The sequence below is a fragment of the Mirounga leonina genome, unplaced genomic scaffold (assembly GCF_011800145.1).
Source record: "Mirounga leonina isolate KUSES-001 unplaced genomic scaffold, KU_Mleo_1.0 Mir_125, whole genome shotgun sequence".
In the NCBI taxonomy this organism is placed as follows: Eukaryota; Metazoa; Chordata; class Mammalia; order Carnivora; family Phocidae; genus Mirounga; species Mirounga leonina.
This window is the reverse complement of record NW_023270305.1, coordinates 30,452,267-30,472,819: the sequence shown is the minus strand read 5'-3', so window position 1 is coordinate 30,472,819 and position 20,553 is coordinate 30,452,267. Positions and strand designations below refer to the sequence as shown.

The window sequence follows — 20,553 nt, the reverse complement described above, 5'->3', positions numbered from 1 at the left end:
TGAGAATAAGAAGAGGTCAGATTGAGCACATACTCTGTGGCATGCTTTGTACTAAGTGGATTATGGACAGTGTTTCATTTAATGTTCACAGTGATGCTGAGACAGAGGTTTTACTACTATTACTTTATTATAGACAAAGAACCAGAGTCTTACTTCCAACATGTTATAAGTGATGAGTCCCCATGTCAGAGCTCATAAATGCAAGCTATGACTTCCCGGGTAGACGGCTGGAGCACTGGAGTGCTCACTGGAGTGATTTATGAGGACACCCTTGGTGTCAGTAAGTCCCAGGTTGGCTAATGTTTGGGCACGGGGTGAAAGTATGTACCTTCCCTGACCTCCAGCATGTGTTGTGTGTGCTTCCTGTGTGGTTCCGTAGAGCTCCGAGACACCCCACAGTCCATCCATTGTTCTGTGTTGCAATTTCTGCTAACCTGTTTCCACATTAGGCTGGGAGCTCCTTGATGCTGAGGGCTCTCTCTTGTTCACTGTATTGTCTGCAGAATGTAGTACAGAGCCAGGTACATGAAGATGCTAATCAATGTCTGTGAATGAATGAAGGTGGGCATCCATATATCCAATCAGATAAACAAGTTTTGTCTGTAGTAGTTAGGGTTGCATGGTGTAGAAGGGCAAACAACTATCACTTGGGTAAGGCCCAGTGGATGGGTAAATGGACGTGTGGATGGGTACATGCATGGGTGGAAGGGGGATATGGTAGAAGAGAATGCGTTTGTCATGGGTGCCAGGAAGTTTACTAAAATGTGTTCTGAAATGTTGCTATGACTCATCCCCATTTTTCCCAGCCCCCTATCTCTGAGATGCCCAAACTATTCAACATGAATTGTTTCTTGCTGCCCTCAAATACTTCCAGGACCTCTGTGGGCCTCATAAAGAACCTGCTTGCTCACAATGTCTTTCTTACATGCAGCTTGTATGGGTCCTGTCACCATATCAGACCTCTGAGAGGGTGCTGCCTATTCTGGGCTGAGGTTTTCCAGGGGGAGAACCCTAGGACTGGAGATGGGGCAGTGAGTTTAGGTGGAAAGGTATCAAGCAAAGTTAGGGTCATTGTTACTTCCAGCCCAGTGCTGGACACAGCCTTGGCCAGGTGCTGTGAGGACCCAGGTGCAGGGGGCCATAGGAACTACTGGAAGGGTGTGGTGGGCACCACCCAGCGTGTTGGAGGAGGATGGGAGTGAAACCAACAGATGTGCTCAAGGTTCTATTTTCACTTCCCCAAAAGGTCTTCTCCTTGACCAAAGCAGTGTGACCGTTGCCATGACAGTTGCTATCTTGGTCCCTGGGACTCTCCCTCAAAAGGTGGCATTACTTTTTTAATCTTCTTAGGCCAGTCACCATGAAACTCGATACTAACCCACCTGGGGTGGAGATGGGCAGAGCATGGCTGGGGCCTGAGCACTGTGATGGTGGAAGATGTTGGGGTACTAAACGGGACCTTTGGTTATTGAGTTATTTTTCCAAACTAGACCAATACTCCTAGTTGTCTTAGGCTTAGCTGATGCTCCATTTTTGCTAAGCGTCATGGATTTCTCTCCTGAAATGTCCATAATTAACTCGTTGTTGCAACTGATAACAGATGGAAAGAATGCTGGCTTTGAATCTCAGTCTGTCCCCAGGTGACCAGGCCACGCCATCCAGCCTCTGCTCTTCGTCTCCTGACCGGACTTCCAAGTTCTTTCCTCACTTGGAGACTCTATGCCCTTGAGAACGGCAGTTTTGAAGGGACCACACTGTGTTGTACAGGGCTCTTGATCAGGCTGCCTGAGTTTGAGGCCTGATTTTTGGTATATACTGATTGTGTGACCTTGGACACAGTATTTACACTTAGTCTTAGTTTCCTTATAATACAGACTACCTGCAGGGTTGTTGGAGGATTCAGTGACATGGTCTCTGTCAGTGTAGAGACATTATATGCATTGCTATTATTCTAGAGTATAAACCGGATACAAACTGGCATGTGTTGAGCCAAAAGGAGTATTCCAGAAGGTCTTCTCTGTGTAGTTACTGTTTCCTGTCTTGACCATCTGCATTTTATTATGGTGTCATAGGTTGGAGGCTGTTCCTTATTTGTTCTTTGAGCCCATAGTGAAATAAAAGCTTGTAGATTTTCTTGAGAAAGACTCACAGAGAGGGAAGACCTTCATTCACCATCCAGTCCAATCTTTTTGTTAGTTTTAGAGTTGATTGAGGCCTAACTATTACTATGACAAACCAATATTATTGGCTACACAGAACCTGCCGTGTGTAAACTATGAAGAACACATGGTAGCTTGGGCTTGATAACCCTGGTTGAAGTTACAGTTCTACCTCTTACGAGCTCTGTAATTTTAAGCACATTACATAACCTTGCCTGGCTAGCTCAGTCGGTAGAGCATGAGACTCTTAAGCACACTACATAACCTTTCTTAGCCTGTTTCCTCATCTATGGGGCAAGGTTAATAAATACCTCAGTGTGTGGGGTGCAAATCAAGGTTGTCATACAGGTGAGGGTACTAGCAAATGGCAGTACCCTCCTCTCATCTGCTTCCCCTGCTCCATTGCCCCTGTCCTCACCATCATCCCTTTTCTTCCTCTAGGCAGTGAATCTTGCTGGCTTCAGGGATACAGAAGGTTCCAGAGTTAGGAGGTAGAATCTTCTCTTAAGAGATAAGTAACCACACAGTAGGGATAGTAAGAGCTATTCAAATTCTGAGAAGAGATTGGTAGGTAAATGGAGGGGTAAAAAGGCTGAGAGGAGCTAAGGGGAGAGACAGGAGGTGTCTGTGGGGGTCTTTCCCATGCCAATGGTCTCTAAGAATTCGGGGAATGAGTTGGCATGTGGAGCCTAGGGGAGAGGAAGTGGCAGATGGTAAGGGGACTGCCTCCCTTGTGAACTTCACTCTTCTCCATCTTCTCTTAGCTTCCCCTGCCCAGAGACTTTACTTGTGTACTTCAGTCTACAAAGTCTTCCTGAATTGCTAAACCTCCACAATCTAAATTCTGCACATTTATTGGAGAAGCCATGAACACTTCCCAGCATGTTTGAGGACCTCTCTGTTAGTGCGCATAGACATTCCCTTCTCCTCTGTCCCTGGGTGAACCATCCATGTTCCCAGAAAGGGGTGCGCCTCCCCTGTGCTCCACCCACCCTGTCTCACCTACTCAAGGACATCGCTCCGGCATTTTTCTCTTGTCTCTCCTGCAGCACCATATTTTCCTCTGTCCTGGATTATTCGCATTAGCATTCAGAAAGGCTGTCATTTCTCTTCTCCTTCCAGATGCTGCCTTTCCCCAACTCTTTCCTCCAAAGAATTAGCCATGCACACTGTCTCCAATTTCTTTCCTCCCATTTTCTTTTGAACCCATTCTGATCAGAATTTTACCTCTCCCGTTCTATAGACGCTGCTTCTATTGAGTTCACTAACGACCCCCCCATCTCTAAATCCAGAGGTCCATTTTTGTTCCAATTGACACAGTTGACAACTGATCAGTTTCTCCTCCTTGTAACATTTCCTCTCTTGGATTCCAGGACACACCACTCTCCTGATTTTCCTCCTTCTCTGGCCAATCCTTTTCAGTCTTCTTTTCTGGTTCTTCCTCATCTCACCAAGTTCTTAATGTTGGAGTGCCTCCCAGCTCAGTGCTTGAATTTCTCTATCCCTGCTTGCTTGCTAGGTATTGTCTCACAGTCTGTGAGAGATTTTTAACATCATCTGTATGGTGATGACACTACATTTATGCCTCTAGAATGACCTCTCTCTTCCACATTACAGGGTCTTATATCCAGTTGTCTACCTATCATCTCTGCTTGGTTGTCTGATATGCATCTCAGACTTAGCACATCCAAAAAGGGAGCTCCTAAAACTTCTGTAATCAAGACAGTGTCTACTGGTATAAGGATGGATGGACAGTAGATCATGGAATGCAATCGAGATCTTAGAAATAGACCCAACTTTGTAGTCAGTTGATTTTCAACAAAGGTATTAAAGCACTCCAGTTGGGGAAAGGGAAGTCTTTGGGGTTAAAAGAATTATGACTGGAGAATAAGTTGAAGGAGCCCCTTGAAAGAAATCAAATGGTAGCCAAATGGAGCCACTCTTATGATGGTTGACTAATGCTTGCACCTCCCTTGGTATACATTGGCTGGGTGTTTAGCACTTCATTTGAATTATTTCATTTAATTTTTACAACAGTCTTACAACTAAGACCTTCAGATGAGAAAACTGAGGCACGAAAGTCAAGTAACTTTCTGTTATGACTTGTGAGCATGTTTTCCCAGGCAATTATAGATAAACAATGCTGTGGGAAAACAGTGTAATAATTTGTCCACTGCATCTGGCCAGACTCATGGTGACGGCTGATTTGAACCCTAGTGCTAACTCACCTGTGCTCACCCAGTGGGGAGAGAGCACAGAGCCCCTGGCTTCTGTCTTTCAGATTCAGCTTTAGGTCCTCCAGTGGCCACTCTGACCACCCATTTAGTTTACTAAAACATTAGGTCCCACCTTGTTCACTTTTATAACAACCCCCATCCTCCTACCCCCCAGCACAGGTTCCCAGGCTGAATGGCACCTTCTGGGAAGATGAAAAGAGAAGAGACCTCAGGAGGATGGCATGTTTGACCCTTTGTTCTGTGCAGTGCCATGAGCCCTGGAAGGCAGAATTGTATAGGTTTCCAGAGAGTAGGCAGGTGGGGATTTGGTCCCAGGCCCCACCACTGACCAGCTGTGGGGCCCTGCCTTTAGCCTCTCTTCTCTGTAAATTGAGTGTAAGATATTTCTTGATGTGAACTTATTTTGAAGTTATATATATATATATGTATGTGTATATATATATATATATATATATATATATATATATATATACACACACACACAGAACAGTGCACAGATTATAATTGTACAGCTTGACAAATTTCCACAAAGTGGCACACTTTGGCACTTACTTAGCAAAACTCCAGAAGCCCCTTCCCATCCAGTCTCCTGCTAGGCACTACCTCACCCCACACTCAAAAGTAATCCCCATCCCAATTTCTAATTGTATTTTTAACTGTTTTTGAACTTTATATAAATGAAAATATATAGAGAATATATCTTTTTAAGACATACAAATGGCTAACAGACACAAGAAAAAATGTTCATCATCATTAGCCATCAGGGAAATCCAAATCAAAACCACACTGAGATACCACCTTACACCAGTCAGTATGGCAAAAATGGACAGGGAAAGAAACAACAAATGTTGGAGAGGTTGTGAAGAAAGGGGAACCCTCTTAACACTGTTGGTGGGAATGCAAGTTGGTACAGCCACTTTGGAAAACAGTGTGGAGGTTCCTCAAAAAGTTAAAAATAGAGCTACCCTACGACCCAGCAATTGCACTACTGGGTATTTACCCCAAAGATACAGATGTAGTGAAAAGAAGGGCCACATGTACCCCAATGTTCATAGCAGCAATGTCCGCAATAGCCAAATTGTGGAAAGAGCTGAGATGCCCTTCAACAGGTGAATGGATAAAGAAGATGTGGTCCATATATACAATGGAGTATTACTCAGCCATCAGAAAGGTTGACTACCCAACTTCTGCATCAACATGGATGGAACTGGAGGAGATTATGCTAAGTGAAATAAGTCAAGTAGAGAAAGTCAATTATCATATGGTTTCAGTTATTTGTGGAACATAAGGAATAGCATGGAGGACATTAGGAGAAGGAAGGGAAAAATGAAGGGGAATCAGAGGGGGAGACCAACCATGAGAGACTATGGACTCTGGGAAACAAACTGAGGGTTTTAGAGGGGAGGGGAGTGGGGGGATGGGTTAGCCTGGTGATGGGTATTAAGGAGGGCATGTACTGCATGGAGCACTGGGTGTTATACGAAAACAATGAATCGTGGATCACTACATCAAAAACTAATGATGTACTGTATGGTGACTAACATAACATAATAAAAAAAAAACCCCTGAAATTAAAAAAAAAAAATCTTTTTTTTTTTTAAGATTTTATTTGATAGATTGAGAGCGAGAAAGAGCACAAGCAGGGGGAGCAGCAGGCAGAGGGAGAAGCAGGCTCCCTGCTGAGCAAGGAGCCCTGATGTGGGACTCGATCCCAGGACCCTGGGGTCATGACCTGAGCCGAAGGCGACACTTAACCAACTGAGCCACTCAGACAGCCCTAGAATATATCTTTTGTGTTTGGTTTCTTTTGTTTGTTTGTTTGTTTGTTTGTTTATTATTTTTATGTTCAGTTAGCCAGCATATAGTACATCATAAATTTTTGTTGTAGTGTTCAACGATTCATTACTTGTGTATAACACCCAGTGCTCATCCCAACATGTGCCCTCCTTAATACCCATCACCCGGTTACCCCATCCCCCATCCCCCTCCCTTCTGCAACCCTCAGTTTGTTTCCCAGAGTCCAGAGTCTCTCATGGTTTTTCTCCCTCTCTGATTTCTTCCTATTAAGTTTTCCCTCCCTTCCCCTGTGGTCCTCTGCTCTATTCTTTTGCTTATTGTCATGTTTTGGGGATTCATCTATGCCAGTGGGCATAGTAATAATTTTAAAATTCTCTTTCTGTAATAGTATTTCAGTGTGTAAACATACTACAACTTAGTGGCCCATTCTATTATTGGTGGGCATGTGGATTATTTCCTGTATTTGGCTTTTATAAATGAGGCAGCTCTGAAACTTTTTACACAGGTTTTTTTGGTGGACAGAGACACAGTCATCTAGAAGTAAGATTGCTAGGTTATACTGTATGAATCTCTCTCAGCTTTCTAGAACTTGCCCAACATTTTAATTAACATTTTTAACTTTGCAGTGTAATGAGACTTAAATTAAGTTTCTGTAAAGTGCTCAGTGTGGTCTTTGGCAGATAGATACATCATACTCCATTAGGTTGAAGGGCCATAATGGACTTTAACATTTTCTTATTCTTTGTTCATTTAGATCATTTTCATGGTCTTGTGATTTTATGTAATGTTACAGTGAATGACTCTTTTTTTTTTTTTTAAAGATTTTATTTATTTATTTGAGACAGAATGAGAGAGAGAGAGCACATGAGAGGTGGGAGGGTCAGAGGCAGAAGCAGGCTCCCTGCCGAGCAGGGAGCCCGATGGCAGGACTCGATCCAGGAACTCCAGGATCATGACCCGAGCCGAAGGCAGTCGCTTAACCAACTGAGCCACCCAGGCGCCCCAACAGTGAATGACTCTTGATAGATGTTTCTTTCTTTTGAAAAATTTGCTTTCGGTAAATTATCCTGGTAAGTTCAACTGGATCAAAAGATATGTGACTATAAGGACTGTCACCCTTAAAAGGCCGCAGAGGGCCTATGGAGGAGGGTAAAATGAGGAAGCAGGCCTTTTATGCCATAGGCCAGGGGAGTGGGATATGAAGACAGGTGGTTTATGGCTTTCACAGAGGAGTGTCTCGTAGAGAGAGGACTGTACGGTAGGGTAGAATGGGGGATGAGGATTTTTATAAATGATGGTGTATTTCATAGCAACTCAATATTTAGTTCCTTAGAAGATAAGCTGGGTAATTGGAGAAAAACAATGTATAACAACCATTAAATCAGGAAGAAGAGGGAAATCACAGGTGCAAAGAGTCACTTTATTTATTCATTTTCCCCCAAATATTATTAGCCTGATTAAAGCCAAAGAAGGGGAGGCAGTAAGGTGGGGAGAAGGGCCTGCAACAGGGGTGGGTCTCTGATGGGGAAACGGCCAGAGGCCTGACAGGGGGAGGCAGGGAGCCTGGGACTGAGGGGCAGGTGGGGGGCCTGCTAGGCCACACTCTGACACTCGCTTCTTTGAAAGCTCTTGACAAGGGTGGAGGACAGGCTCTTGTGAGTGACCTCGCAGGAGTAGTTCTCATGACTTTGGTACTCTGTACTGGACATCGTCAGGGTGCTGCTGAGGCTGTAGGTGCTGTCCTTGCTGTTCTGTTCTGTGACACTTTCCTGGATGCCTGTGTTTTGGATAGCCCCATCCACTTTCCACTGGACTTGGACGTTTTTGGGATAGAAGCTATTCAGCATGCACACGACAGAGGCACTGCCTGTGTGTAACTGGTCCGGAGATGGCGGGAACAAAAAGACGGATGGCCTGACATCATTCCCTGATGAAGGAAGCACAGAGAATGGTCTCTAAGTAACAGGGAAGTTCTCCACTTAGGTATATTGTTTGTGGGCAGTCCCAGAGCCCGGAGGGACAGACAGAGCAGCTTATCCTGTGTAGCAATGAGGGAGATATATCATGTCTACCATCTTGAGTTTTTCTCTAGCTCTTACCTCTTAAGAAAGTTTTAAATTGTTTCGTTTGAATCTTTGCAGCCATTTTAAGGACTTTTTGCTTTTCTGACCTCACTTTACTGCCTCCTGCAGTAAACATGAGTGGTTCAGGCAAAGACACAAAGGCCATTTCATCTGAGCCCCTCAGAGTTGAGAAGCGAGACCAGGTCTTGGCCCCCCGCCCCTTACACAGATGATTTCCCCCATGCCTCTCCCAGAACTGTGTGCAATGATAGCAGGCGGCCTCGTCCTTCCTGGGTTTTCTTTGAGTGTGTTAAGGCCAGACCCACCCTGTAGAGTAGCTCCAAGCCCTGAGTCTGTGCCTGGGTTGGGGTGCGGCCCTGTCGCCCTCTATGATCAGGCCGGCAACTCTCCCACCTCTCACAAAGGCCTCGAAGGAAGACAGAGCCCTGGGCTGAAGGTTGTCATCATGTGGGGCAATAACAGACCAGACCAGGAGGGCCAACTGTAACTTTGGCCACCTGCCTACGAGGAACTGGCTAGCTTCGGTTCTGATCCTGAGCACCTGCCAGATGGCCTCCTGGAAATCCCCCGCTGTGGGCATTCAGGCCCTCTGCTCAGAGGGCAAGAGCTACAGTAACACCATCAGGAAGGCTTTGCTGGAAGAACACTGCTGATAAGTGAACAGGTTTTTATAAAGTTAACCTCCATTAACCAAGCAGTTCAACATAAGATACTGAACTTCTTATGTTTTGATTTTTTTTTTTCCTCTTGGAACCTTCATTACTAATTTTTTTCAGAGAATTTTATAAAATAGCTTTGGCAGCAAAATAATAAGAATTCTAGAAAAAAAGGAGGGACATATTCCATCAAGATACTCCTATCTGGGTAAATCCTTGACACCTTTAAAATATCTATCCTGCATTAAAATATTAAACAATTAGTACATTTGATATGGAAATTCTTATAGGACATTTTATTAGCTTTTAATGGAGTTTAAAATTTGTAAAAGAGTTTTTAAAAGGCTCTAATATAGTTTTAAAATAGTTTAAAACACTTACATAGTTTAAATAGCTCTAAAAGAGTTTTCAGAGTTTTAAAACAGCCCTAAAATAGTCCTATTTAATTGTTGCAGACCAAAAATAATCATTCTTACGCATCACTCTTGAAATCAGCTGAAGTAAACAACAAAAAATTACTAAACTATTTTAGAAGGTAGGGGATTAAAATGCCCAGATTAAAAATTTTCTATCACAGAAGGAAAGTATTGGAAAATACGCTGTTATTAAGTTTTTATTAATGGCATTTGTCTATGATGAGATATTTTGTACAGCTGAACTCTAATCCTCCCCAAGCCATTACATTTTTGAAAATCAAAAACATGTCACAAATTTATCTTTTCTCTAATGGTGTTTAATGTGAACTCAGTAGAAAGTTGATTGATCAAAACCGGAGTGGCCAGATCTAATCTAATTTGATTTTCACTGGTTGGGACTTTACCCTGAAGGAGTTACATATATTTCTTTCTTTTAGATTGTGCTTTTGTTATTTAAATACATTTGATGAGAGGAGACTGAAATGGTTTCATGTCATTGAAAAAAAAGTAGCTTTAAGTTTTTTATAAAAAAATTTTCGTTAAGGGGATATACTAATAAATGTGAATTTTAGTGCTGAAATCTCTGATAAATCAGACTTCTCCCTGTTTTTTCCACATTAGCTCAGCGCCTGCCACATTTCTGTTCTTTTCTGTTAGCGCCATGACTTGTACCACTGTGTTGGAAAAGCCGCCACAGCAGAGTGGAACAGGCCGTGGCCTCTAGCTGTTAGGTGCACTGCCCCACGGACTCTGTGGCCAGGTCACGAAAGTCATTCAGTCATGACGAAAGACCGCCATGAGGCCTACAGACCACGCAAGCCATGCCGTGGCCTCTTTGGCGGTATAAAAAAATGGCCGAGTAATAACCAGGGAAATACAAGAACACATTCACTAAACTAGTTAGTATTTTCCTACAAGTCCGTGGGCATTTAAAACATGCAGTTATTTTATTTTGCTTCATTTAAACGAATTTCTTAAAAATGGAGGTTTTGGCGACAACCATCTTTTCACCATATATGATAAGAAATCATTTCACAGTCTAGTGTAGAAATTGGATTTTTAAAAAGGCAGTATCTCTCAAGATATAGAATCTCTGTAGAATTTCTGAATATTGACAGTTTATCACTCATTTTAGACTTTAAAGATGACATTGCTGCTGGTTCTCAATTAAACTCTGTCTTTTACACAGCAAACAAGTATACTTTTCTAACTCCTTACTGACTTTTCATGCATTCTATTGCTTTAAATTGTTATCTTATAAAATAATTTGTCAGAGGAGAGAAAGTAGACTAAGAAATTTCTGTATCATACATAATGAGCAAAAATCAATATAACATTTGGCAAAACTCAATAAAAATTAGTTTGCTTTTTCTCTTGAGCTCCAAAGTTTCTTTTTCATACTATACTAATTTTTTCCTTTTGAATCTTGCAATTTAGATTAAATTAATCTTTTTGTCTACAAATCCATTTTTGCAGCTGAGTTTAACTTTAGAAATTGGTGATAAATCTGAAATAGTCTCATGTACTCATCTGCACAGAATTCAACCTTAAGCCTCTAAAAGTCAGTACTGGCATTTAGAACCACATTTCAACAAGCAATAGAGAAAAATTACTTACGTTTAATCTCCAGACGTGTCCCTGGGCCAAAGGTGGCCCACTGTATTAGTTTAATTACTTTCCCCTCAGCAAAAACCTCTATTTGCTGCTAAGCTCATTAGATTGACGGATACAGAGAAAATCTGGCAATTTAGATGCCATGTCAACTAACTAGCTCTTCGCTCTTCCTTGAGGCAAACTGATTTTCAGTACATTACTCATCTGATTTTCGGAAGAATCCCATTCTCTTTGGAATTGACCTCAGCTCACATCCCACACATGAAAAGCCCCAAATTTCACAACTCGACAAGAAAAAGGACTAGAAAAGTGTACTTACGTTTGAGCTCCACCTTGGTCCCCTGGCCGAACGTGAGCCACAGTGAGGGCTCTGACACTTACCCCTTAACAAAAACCTTCTTCTGATGCCAATCATAGAAGAAAGGCCAATTCAGAGAAAAATCCAGCTATTCGTCTCCCATTCCCCCCGACAAAGCCTATTCTCATCACAAACTCAACAGTTTGTTTGCTTAGCTGTAAAGTTGGCTGTTTTCTGCTATTTACTTTTGGGTCACCAGGAATGGCTCATTTTACCAAAATGTCACAAACTTGAACAAATGATAAAACAGAACAAAAACCTCACAAAGAATTGAGCAAAAATGTACTTACGTTTGATCTCCAGTGTGGTACCTTGGCTGAAAGTGAACCACAGTGATTTCCCTTAACCTCCATCTCTACAAAAACCCTCCCTGAAAAGGTAGCAAGCCCCTCTCTCCCGTTACCCTATTTTGATTTGGAAATCTTAAAAATTAGCCCTCAGCTAGCCTCCAGTGGAACAATTTTCCCTTCTCTGTACCTAATCTGGGAATGAAATTTGTTTTATCCCTGACATGTAACTAATTAGAACACATGAAAAGGCGGGGGGAAAAATGCGGCAAACAAATTAGAAACAGTGAAGAATTGGTTGAAAAAAATACTTACGTTTTATCTCCAGCTTGGTCCCCTGGCTGAACGTGTACACACAGTAATTCCTCCTAACTTCCCTCCTATACAAAAACTGAGTTTCCTTTTCTGACAGTTGAGCAAGGCTCTCCTTTATGCTTGCCAGTACATTTCTGAAACTATCACTTAGACGAGTTTATCTCACTCATTGACTGAATTTTGTTCTTCATGGAAAACGTGCAACCAATTTTCCAGTTTGTTTACAGATTTTATCTTTGTCCCAGAGGATGTCAGAGCCTGATTTCAAAACATCTGCTTCTATAGATCCAGTCTCAGGCACGGGGACCATAAGACACAACTGAGGAAGGAAGGTTTGGATTTTACTCACGTTTGATTTCCACCTTGGTTCCTGCGCCGAACGTCCACCACAGTGACAGCTCTCCATTGTGTCACTGTACAAAAACCCTTCTCACGGAAGGGGAACCAAGCCCTGGGTCGGCTGCTGAAGCTTCACTCTTTTCCCAGCAGGTATGCAAAGCCTAGGCCTTCCCTGACAGAGAATGTTTTCTTAGGTGAGATCTAAAGTCCTGGAAGAGGATATATTTATTTATGTCTATGGCCTGATGGTCCCTTTCTTCAGCAGTCTACCATATCTGGACTGTTTCTTATTTATTGATTGATTTATTGATTTATTGGAAAGTGGGCTGAATGGAAATTACAAAGAAAACAAACAAGTTTTAAAAATTGCACTCTTGGGCGCCTGAGTGGTTCAGTCCTTAAGCGTCTGCCTTTGGCCCAGGTCATGGTCCCAGGGTCCTGGGATCGAGCCCCGCATCAGGCTCCCTGCTCAGCGGGAAGCCTGCTTCTGCCTCTCCCACTCCCCCTGCTTGTGTTCCCTCTCTTGCTGTGTCTCTCTCTGTCAAATAAATAAATAAAATCTTAAAAAAAAATAAAAATTGCACTTTTTTATGCTTTCTCCTGGGGGTGGGGGAGCTGTTGCAGATGATAAACCTCATTCAGTGTAATTATGGGATTCTAGTTTCTCTCAGGTAAGAATAATTAAAGAACATTTTCCTATGACCCTCTCCTCTGCCATGATGTTGTTTCAAAAAAGGTAGACTAAATGTAGATCAGATCAAGGCCCATGTTTTACTTTGAAAGGTATTTTGGCATGAAGCTATAGATGACACATGAAACTAAAAGATCAATAGAGATTTTACTTATTTATTTAGAACGAGAGCATGAGCCAGGTTGGGGCTGGGGAGAGGGGCAGAAGTGGAGGGAGATGGAGGACTTTGTGCTGAGCTAGGAGTGCAGAGCCTGGCATGGGGCTTGATCCCACGACCTCAAGACTCTGAGACCATGACCTGAGCTGAAATCAAGAGCCAGAGACCCAACTGACTGAGCCACCCAGGTGCCCCTAAAACAAAGATCAATAGAGTAGAAAGTAGACTTTACTTAGTTGGTCATCTGTTGTCCATCATGTTCAATGAGCTGAACCAAGTGCATGCTGTCTTTGGAGCTGTCAGGGAATCATGGCATGCCATGGTGTTTCCACAGTAACCCCATCAAGGACACTGAAGATCTCATTTTAAGTGCAGCTCCACTTACTGCAGTCTTGTTTCCCTCTTAACCTTCCATCCCCCCTCAGCATACATTCCTCTCACCATCCTCAATTCCTTACAGCTCTTCTGTGGCTTGCAGCTCTTATAAAACTCTCTCTCTGGGGGCGCTTGGGTGGCTCAGGTGTTAAGCGTCTGCCTTCAGCTCAGGTCATGATCCCAGGGCCCTGGGATCGCCCCGCATCGGCCTCCCTGCTCTGCAGGGGGCCTGCTTCTCCCTCTCCCACTCCCCCTGCTTGTGTTCCTGCTCTCGCTAACTCTCTCTCTCTCTGTCAAATAAATAAATAAAATCTTAAAAAAAAAAAAAACAACAACAAAACTCTCTCTCTGCTTGGAAACACCTTTGCTCACCTGTGTTAGCTTGTGAACAATGAAGTCTTTCAAAACTCAACTCCAGAGACCTTCTCCTGGATTATCCCCTAGCAAGTGACTCCACTTTACAGAGCACAGAGGCAGATCTAGAATGCCTAATTTTTCTTACCTGCTCTCAGATTCTTTCTACTCTACTGGATTGTAAGTTGATGTTTCATTGTCTTGTATTTGGAAGGATCAGTCCTTATCTTTACTTGGCAAATGTTCAACAAACATTTACAGAATGAAGAAATAAAAAAACACCTAACAATGAATAGTTGAAAATCAAAAATGGACCAGAGCTAGTAAGTTATAATAGATCAAGGACTAATACTGACCACTGCAATACTAAGTTTTACAAGAGAAATCATAGGTGGGTTTCCTTGATTCTGTCACTGAGAGCTTTGCTATTGTCTTTAATAGCAAAATCAGCAGTGGATCTCCCCAGATGATGAGGAAAGAGAGGAATCTTGGAAGTAGAGAGAAGAGAGAAACTGGCAAGTGGACATTTAGTGTGCAAAATAGTTGACTGAGGACATAGTCAACATAGATCCTAAAGAGGATAGAGTGATTGTCTCTGCAGAGATACAAGCAATACCAGTCATTGTACTTGACATTAATTGAGCACTTACAAAGTGTCAGACATTGTACATGAATCATCACATTTAATTATCCCCTAAATCTAGGAACTAGAAACTGATATTTTCCCTATTCTGTAGATGAGGAAAGTTGAGTGCTGAGACTTAAGTAACTTCACCATAGCAGTGAGTGGCAGAGCTGGGATTGGAACTCAGAGCTCATGCACTTCGTTGGCCCTGGGAGTAGAGTCACCCAATGGAAGCAGCATGCATGGCAGAAAACCCTGGGATGGGGGAAGGGAAAAGAAACTCCGTAGACTGTCCTAGGCTTGGAAATGAGTAGACGAGTGTGCTCAAATGTGTATACAAGACTGCTCATTGAAATGTTGTTTAAAAGTTGAAGAAATGGAAAATAACTGAAATCTTCATCAATGGGAATTTGGTTAAACTAATTATGTTAGAGCTTTGCAATGGAACACTAAGCAACAAATAAGAGAATGAAGTAGGTTTCTGTATGGTCACATGGAAGGTGATCATGAAAATATAGGCCACGGAATGGTATATTTTGTATGATATTCTGACTCTATTGTAATAGATATATATGGGTAGAAATACAGGGTAATTCCTGAAGGAAATACAATGAACTGTACTCATTAGTTATCTCCTGGGCTTACAGAGGTGTGTTGTTTGGGAAGAGGAGAGCAGTGACACTTTCTCCCCTTTTGTATATTGTAGATTATCTGATTTTTAAAAAATAGGTGAATACATTAATTTTGTGGTTTTCAAGATCAATAAGACTGCATCAGTTTTGTTAAAGAGTAAACTCTGGCTTTGCCTACTAGAATTCTCAGTATTTATGTACAATGTATAAATACAGTTTTAAATGATATACACACATGCATGAGTTTTCTTTGTCAATTAAACATTTTTCTCTAATCTTTAGATTGAGAATGCAAAAAAGGTTGTTTTCCTGGTTCTGCATAAGATACTCTTACAATCATAGGAGACGTAGAGGTGATGTAGGGGCTGGAAAATGGGAATGATAAAGATGACATGGCATTATGTTCCTCATTGAATAATGTGAAATTGGGATCAAATATGAAGAGTACAACTGAATGATTGTACTAAGAGAGTATTTGCTACTAATAAAAAGTGTTATAAGAACCATTGTGGCAATGGGGCGCCTGGGTGGCTCAGTCCTTAAGTGTCTGCTTTTGGCTCAGGTCATGATCCCAGGGTCCTGAGATCGAGCATCGGGCTCCCTGCTCAGTGGGAAGTCTGCTTCTCCCTCTCCCACTCCCCCACTTGTGTTCCCTCTCTCACTGTGTCTCTTTCTCTGTCAAATAAATAAATAAAATCTTTAAAAAAAAAAGAACCATTGTGGCAAAAACTATTTTATTGATCACATACAGTAGTGATCAATAAGAATGGCTGTGTTGATGTAACATAACATGGATCACTGAGAAATGGTTGAGATCCTTAATATGTGTATGGTTTATTATTTGAAGGCAAAGGTTGTCTTTGAAGCATCTATGAAGTTCTGTCAGGATGTACTATTTACAAAATGTCCATGATGGGCCTTGATAATACTGATTTTACTGAGGAAAGGCAAAGTGCCAATAAACTAGTCTGAGAGGTTCTTGGATTTGTATATAAGAGTGATGGAGGGGCACCTGGGTGGCTCAGTTGGTTAAGCGACTGCCTTCGGCTCAGGTCATGATCCTGGAGTCCCTGGATCGAGTCCCACATCGGGCTCCCTGCTCGGCGGGGAGCCTGCTTCTGCCTCTGACCCTCCCCCCTCTCATGTGCTCTCTCTCTCTCATTCTCTCTGTCTCAAATAAATAAATAAAATCTTTAAAAAAAAAAAGAGTGATGGAAATAGAAATTTGTGTGAACATTCCAACAAACTCATAATGAAGCTGTTTCCCATTTGGCCCCCAGCAAAGTTAGATTCTTAGAATAAATTCTAAACTGTGGAAGAGAGAGAGAGAGAGGAGGGAAGAAGAGAGGAGGAAGGAAACTTTTTATTGTTGTTTAAGATTTTATTTATTTATTTGACAGAGAGAGACACAGTGAGAGAGGGAACACAAGCAGGGGGTAGTGGGAGAGGGAGAAGCAGGCTTCCCTCGGAGCAGGGAGCCTGATATGGGGCTTGATCCCAGGACCCTGGGATCATGACCTGAGCCGAAGGCAGATGCTTAACGACTGAGCCACCCAGGCGCCCCAGGAGGAAGGAAACTTACCTGGCTCTGGAATATTTGTGTCTGATAATCCATCTTGAAGTCTGTGGTTCAGTATTTTTTCTAGCTCATCAATCACAGAGTCCAAGGTAAGTGATTCTTTTTACTTCGGCTTGACTCCTCCATAGGATTGTAATGGCTGTCATTTGTACTTGATTTAAGCTGATATCCCACAAGGTGAAGACAAAATTCTGGAGTCCACATTCAGTGGTGCCTAGAACTTGATCAATTGCCAGTCTTTCAGCTGGAGTGCCACAAACTGACATCTGTCCTGAATTCCTAAGGAATAAAGCTGGCCTCATAGCTGAGAGGAAGGGAGACAGAGGAGGTCATTTGAGAAATTGCTGTTTCCTTGCGGCTTTGGAGCTGTGTCTGTTTCCACTCATCTCTGAAGAAAGAGGTGCTGAGAGAAGCAAAGTCCTTTGCCCAAACATATGCACATGTTTGTGCCATAAACATGACACAAGATTTTGGACCAGCTCTGGAAAATGTAGATGCTCATCATGTTTCCAAGAAGACATTCAGGCTGCAGGTATTCTCTGACTTCCTAGAGTGAAAGAGAAAACAGTAACAGTGCTGGGGTTTATTACCCTTGGAGAGGCTTAGCCACCCAGATTTACATATCAAGTGTTATGGTTTCTGGTTGGTTATACACAAGTGATGAGTCCCTTGAATTCTGCTCTGGAGTTCCCTGCCCCCCTTTGTTTGTCCCCTTGGCATCTAACCCTAGCCTTGTGTCCTCTCATCCTACCACCGAGAAACACATCATGGACAACTACTGTGAATGGGCTAGCTCTGGATGCAGTTATGAAATTGACAAATTCAGGCTTGATGCTTCATACTTTTTTTTCTTCTCTGTTGTCAAATCTTCAGGTCCCTCATGGGCACTCTACTCTTCTCCCTCCTGGCTCAGGACCTAGCCCTGAGTACCCCTATCCCCCACCCCCCACTCAGTCTTGTTCATCCTGGGTAAGGACCCGGGCTCAGATCTTTCCTGCCCACTGTCCAACACTGCCTCATGCCTTCAACATGTATAATCCTGATCCCATCCTGAAGGATTCTGATCTTTGCTTTCTGTTCCCATTAGCTCTTCTGTTCAGCTCTGTAGGTCACTTGGTTACCACTTGACCTAATATCGTGCTGCTCTTGCCTCCTGCCCTATTCTTCCTGTCCTTGTGTGTTGCTTTCTTTAAAATATTCTTAAAAATCTTTTTTGTATTTTAGATTTTTTTTTTAACAAGCAGGTTTTGTGATGGAATGTATGTGTTTAATCCATCATCTTAACTTGGATCCTCCTTTAATTGGCTCCTTTGAGATCCATAAAGAACATATCAAACTCAATACCCAAAGAACAAAAAATCCAGTCAAGAAATGGGCAGAAGACATGAACAGACATTTCTCCAAAGAAGACATACAAATGGCCAACAGACACATGAAAAAATTCTCAACATCACTCGGCATCAGGGAAATACAGATCAAAACCACAATGAGATACCATCTCATACCAGTCAGAATGGCTAAAATTAACAACTCAGGAAACAAAAGATGTTAACCATGATGCAGAGAAAGGAGAACCCCCTTACACTGTTGGTGGGAATGCAAACGGGTGCAGCCACTCTGGAAAACAGTATGGAGGTTCCGCAAAAGGTTAAAAATAGAGCTACCCTGTGACCCAGCAATTGCACTACTACATATTTATCCAAAGGATACAAACATAGTGATCCGAAGGGGCACCCCAGTGTTTATAGCAGCAATGTCTACAATAGCCAAACTATGGAAAGAGCCCAGATGTCCATCAATAGATGAATGGATAAAGATGTGAGATACACACACACACACACAAACACACACACACACAGGCATATTACTGAGCCATCAAAAGAATGAAATCTTGCCATTTGCAATGACATGGATGGAACTAGAGGGTATTATGCTAAGTGAAATAAGTCAGTCAGAGAAAGACAAATACCATATGATATCACTCATATGTGGAGTTTAAGAAACAAAACAGATGAACATAGGGGAAGGGAAGGAAAAATAAAATAAGATGAAAACAGAGAGGGAGGCAAACCATAAGAGACTCTTAACTACAGGGAACAACTGAGGGTTGCTGGAGGGGAGGGGGCCGGGGGATGGGAGAACTGGGTGATGGACATTAAGGAGGGCACTTGAAGTAATGAGCACTGGGTGTTCTATGCAACTGATGAATCACTCAATTCTGCCTCTGAAACTAATAATACAGTATATGTTAATTAAATTGAATTTAAATTAAAAATTAAAAAATAAATGGGATTAAACTAGGCTGGCTCTTGACTCTCCCTCCCATTCTAATCAGCATATACATTTAAGGCTTATTAGTCTGGTGCTGGTGAAAGAGGAAGCACAGGGGCACCTGGGTGGCTCAGTCGTTAAGCATCTGCTTTCGGCTCAGGTCATGATCCCAGGGTCCTGGGATCGAGCCCCGCATCGGGGTCCCCGCTCAGCAAGCAGCCTGCTTCTCCCTCTGTCTGCTGCTCCCCCTACTGGTGCTCACTCTCTCTCTGTCAAATAAACAAATAATCTTAAAAAAAAAAAAGAGGAAGCACAGATCACTCCCTTCTCCATCGTCCTCCCTCCCCCTCCTGCCCCCAGTGTCCTGATTATCCTGGCTGATACCTAGAGTTCCAAACAAGACAGGGGGATTGGGAAGAGGTCAGGCCTATAGGAAAACAAACACATACAAATATCAACACGGAAACCCAACCTCCTGAAATAAGGAATAATGGAACTTTTAAGTTAAATATAATGGATTTGTCCATCACTCGCTCAAAATCCCCCTTGCAATGACAGAAGAAATATAAAAATGAGAATAAATTAATTTTGTGGTTGGAGAATCATGAAGGGGCCTATTAGAAAAAAAAGACATTTGCAGAAAACCACAAAGATTTAATTTTTTTTTAAGATTTAATTTTTTTTTTTAAGATTTAAATTTTGAGACACTGAAATCTGGAATCTTCCATTCCATTGCAAAAATAGGAGGGGTCCTTGACACAGCCAGTACTAGCCTTCCCCACAAAGCCCTGGAAAACGCATACTTCCGAGCTATCAGGGACTGGGTCTGGGGGTGGGATGGGTACGCTGCCCAAGGGGGACTAACACCCTGGGCGGCCTCCACTGAGCTTGCACCCCCCTTCAGGCCATGGGAATAGTGATGGAAATAAAGAGGGATAAAGTTACAGGCATTCCAAAGCAATGGGATAAAAAATTCTTCCAGGCCACTAGAAAAAGAAAAATGGACAAAGAAAATTAAACCAATCTATCAAAATTCAGGAAAAGGAAATAAAAAAATCAAAAAGAAAGTATTAGATAAATAGAAATATAAAATAAGATGGAAAGACTGAGTCCAAATAGAACAGTCACAAACTATAATAAATGCTATTAAGTTATTCAGAATTTGTAAATGAGGCAAAAAGATGACTATTGACAAAGATTCTCCCCTTGACCAAACTCTGCTCAGGCTCCTCTGAGCTCTCTTCTCAAGTGGGCTCAGAATTTTGTGTTCATCTTTGCATTGTCCAATTTTAGCAAGAATCCTGCTAAGTCAGTTTTACCAGAATCCCTCTTCTTGATAGCTGATTGCAGTCAACATCTGATGGGCTTCCTCAGCCTTCACTGCCCCCAGGTGATGTCTGATCACCCTGGCTTGCCTTCAGCAAGAATCCTGTTAGGTCAGTTTAACCAGATCCTCCCTTAAACGGGGTATTTTCTCTTAGTCATTTTCCATCCACTGACCCCCACCCTGCTACCTGGCTATAAATTCCCACTTCTCCTTGTGTTGGAGTGGGGCCCAATCTCTCCCTTCCACTGCAGAACCTCATTGCAGGGGTCCCTCCACATTA

The 20,553-nt window shown here is 42.4% G+C and overlaps 1 protein-coding gene across 1 annotated transcript in view; it reads right to left on the bottom strand.

Moving 5' to 3' along the window:
- Positions 1–7,785: 7,785 nt before the first annotated feature.
- LOC118007529 (immunoglobulin kappa light chain-like) overlaps positions 7,786–20,553 on the bottom strand; it is a 57,487-nt gene continuing 44,719 nt past the window's right edge. Inside the window, exons 5-6 of the mRNA XM_035000543.1 lie at positions 11,924–11,949; positions 7,786–8,120 (exon numbers count right to left, since the gene is read on the bottom strand). Of these exons, the coding sequence (XP_034856434.1) occupies positions 7,786–8,120; positions 11,924–11,949 (361 nt within the window). The remainder of the gene's footprint in view (positions 8,121–11,923; positions 11,950–20,553) is intronic.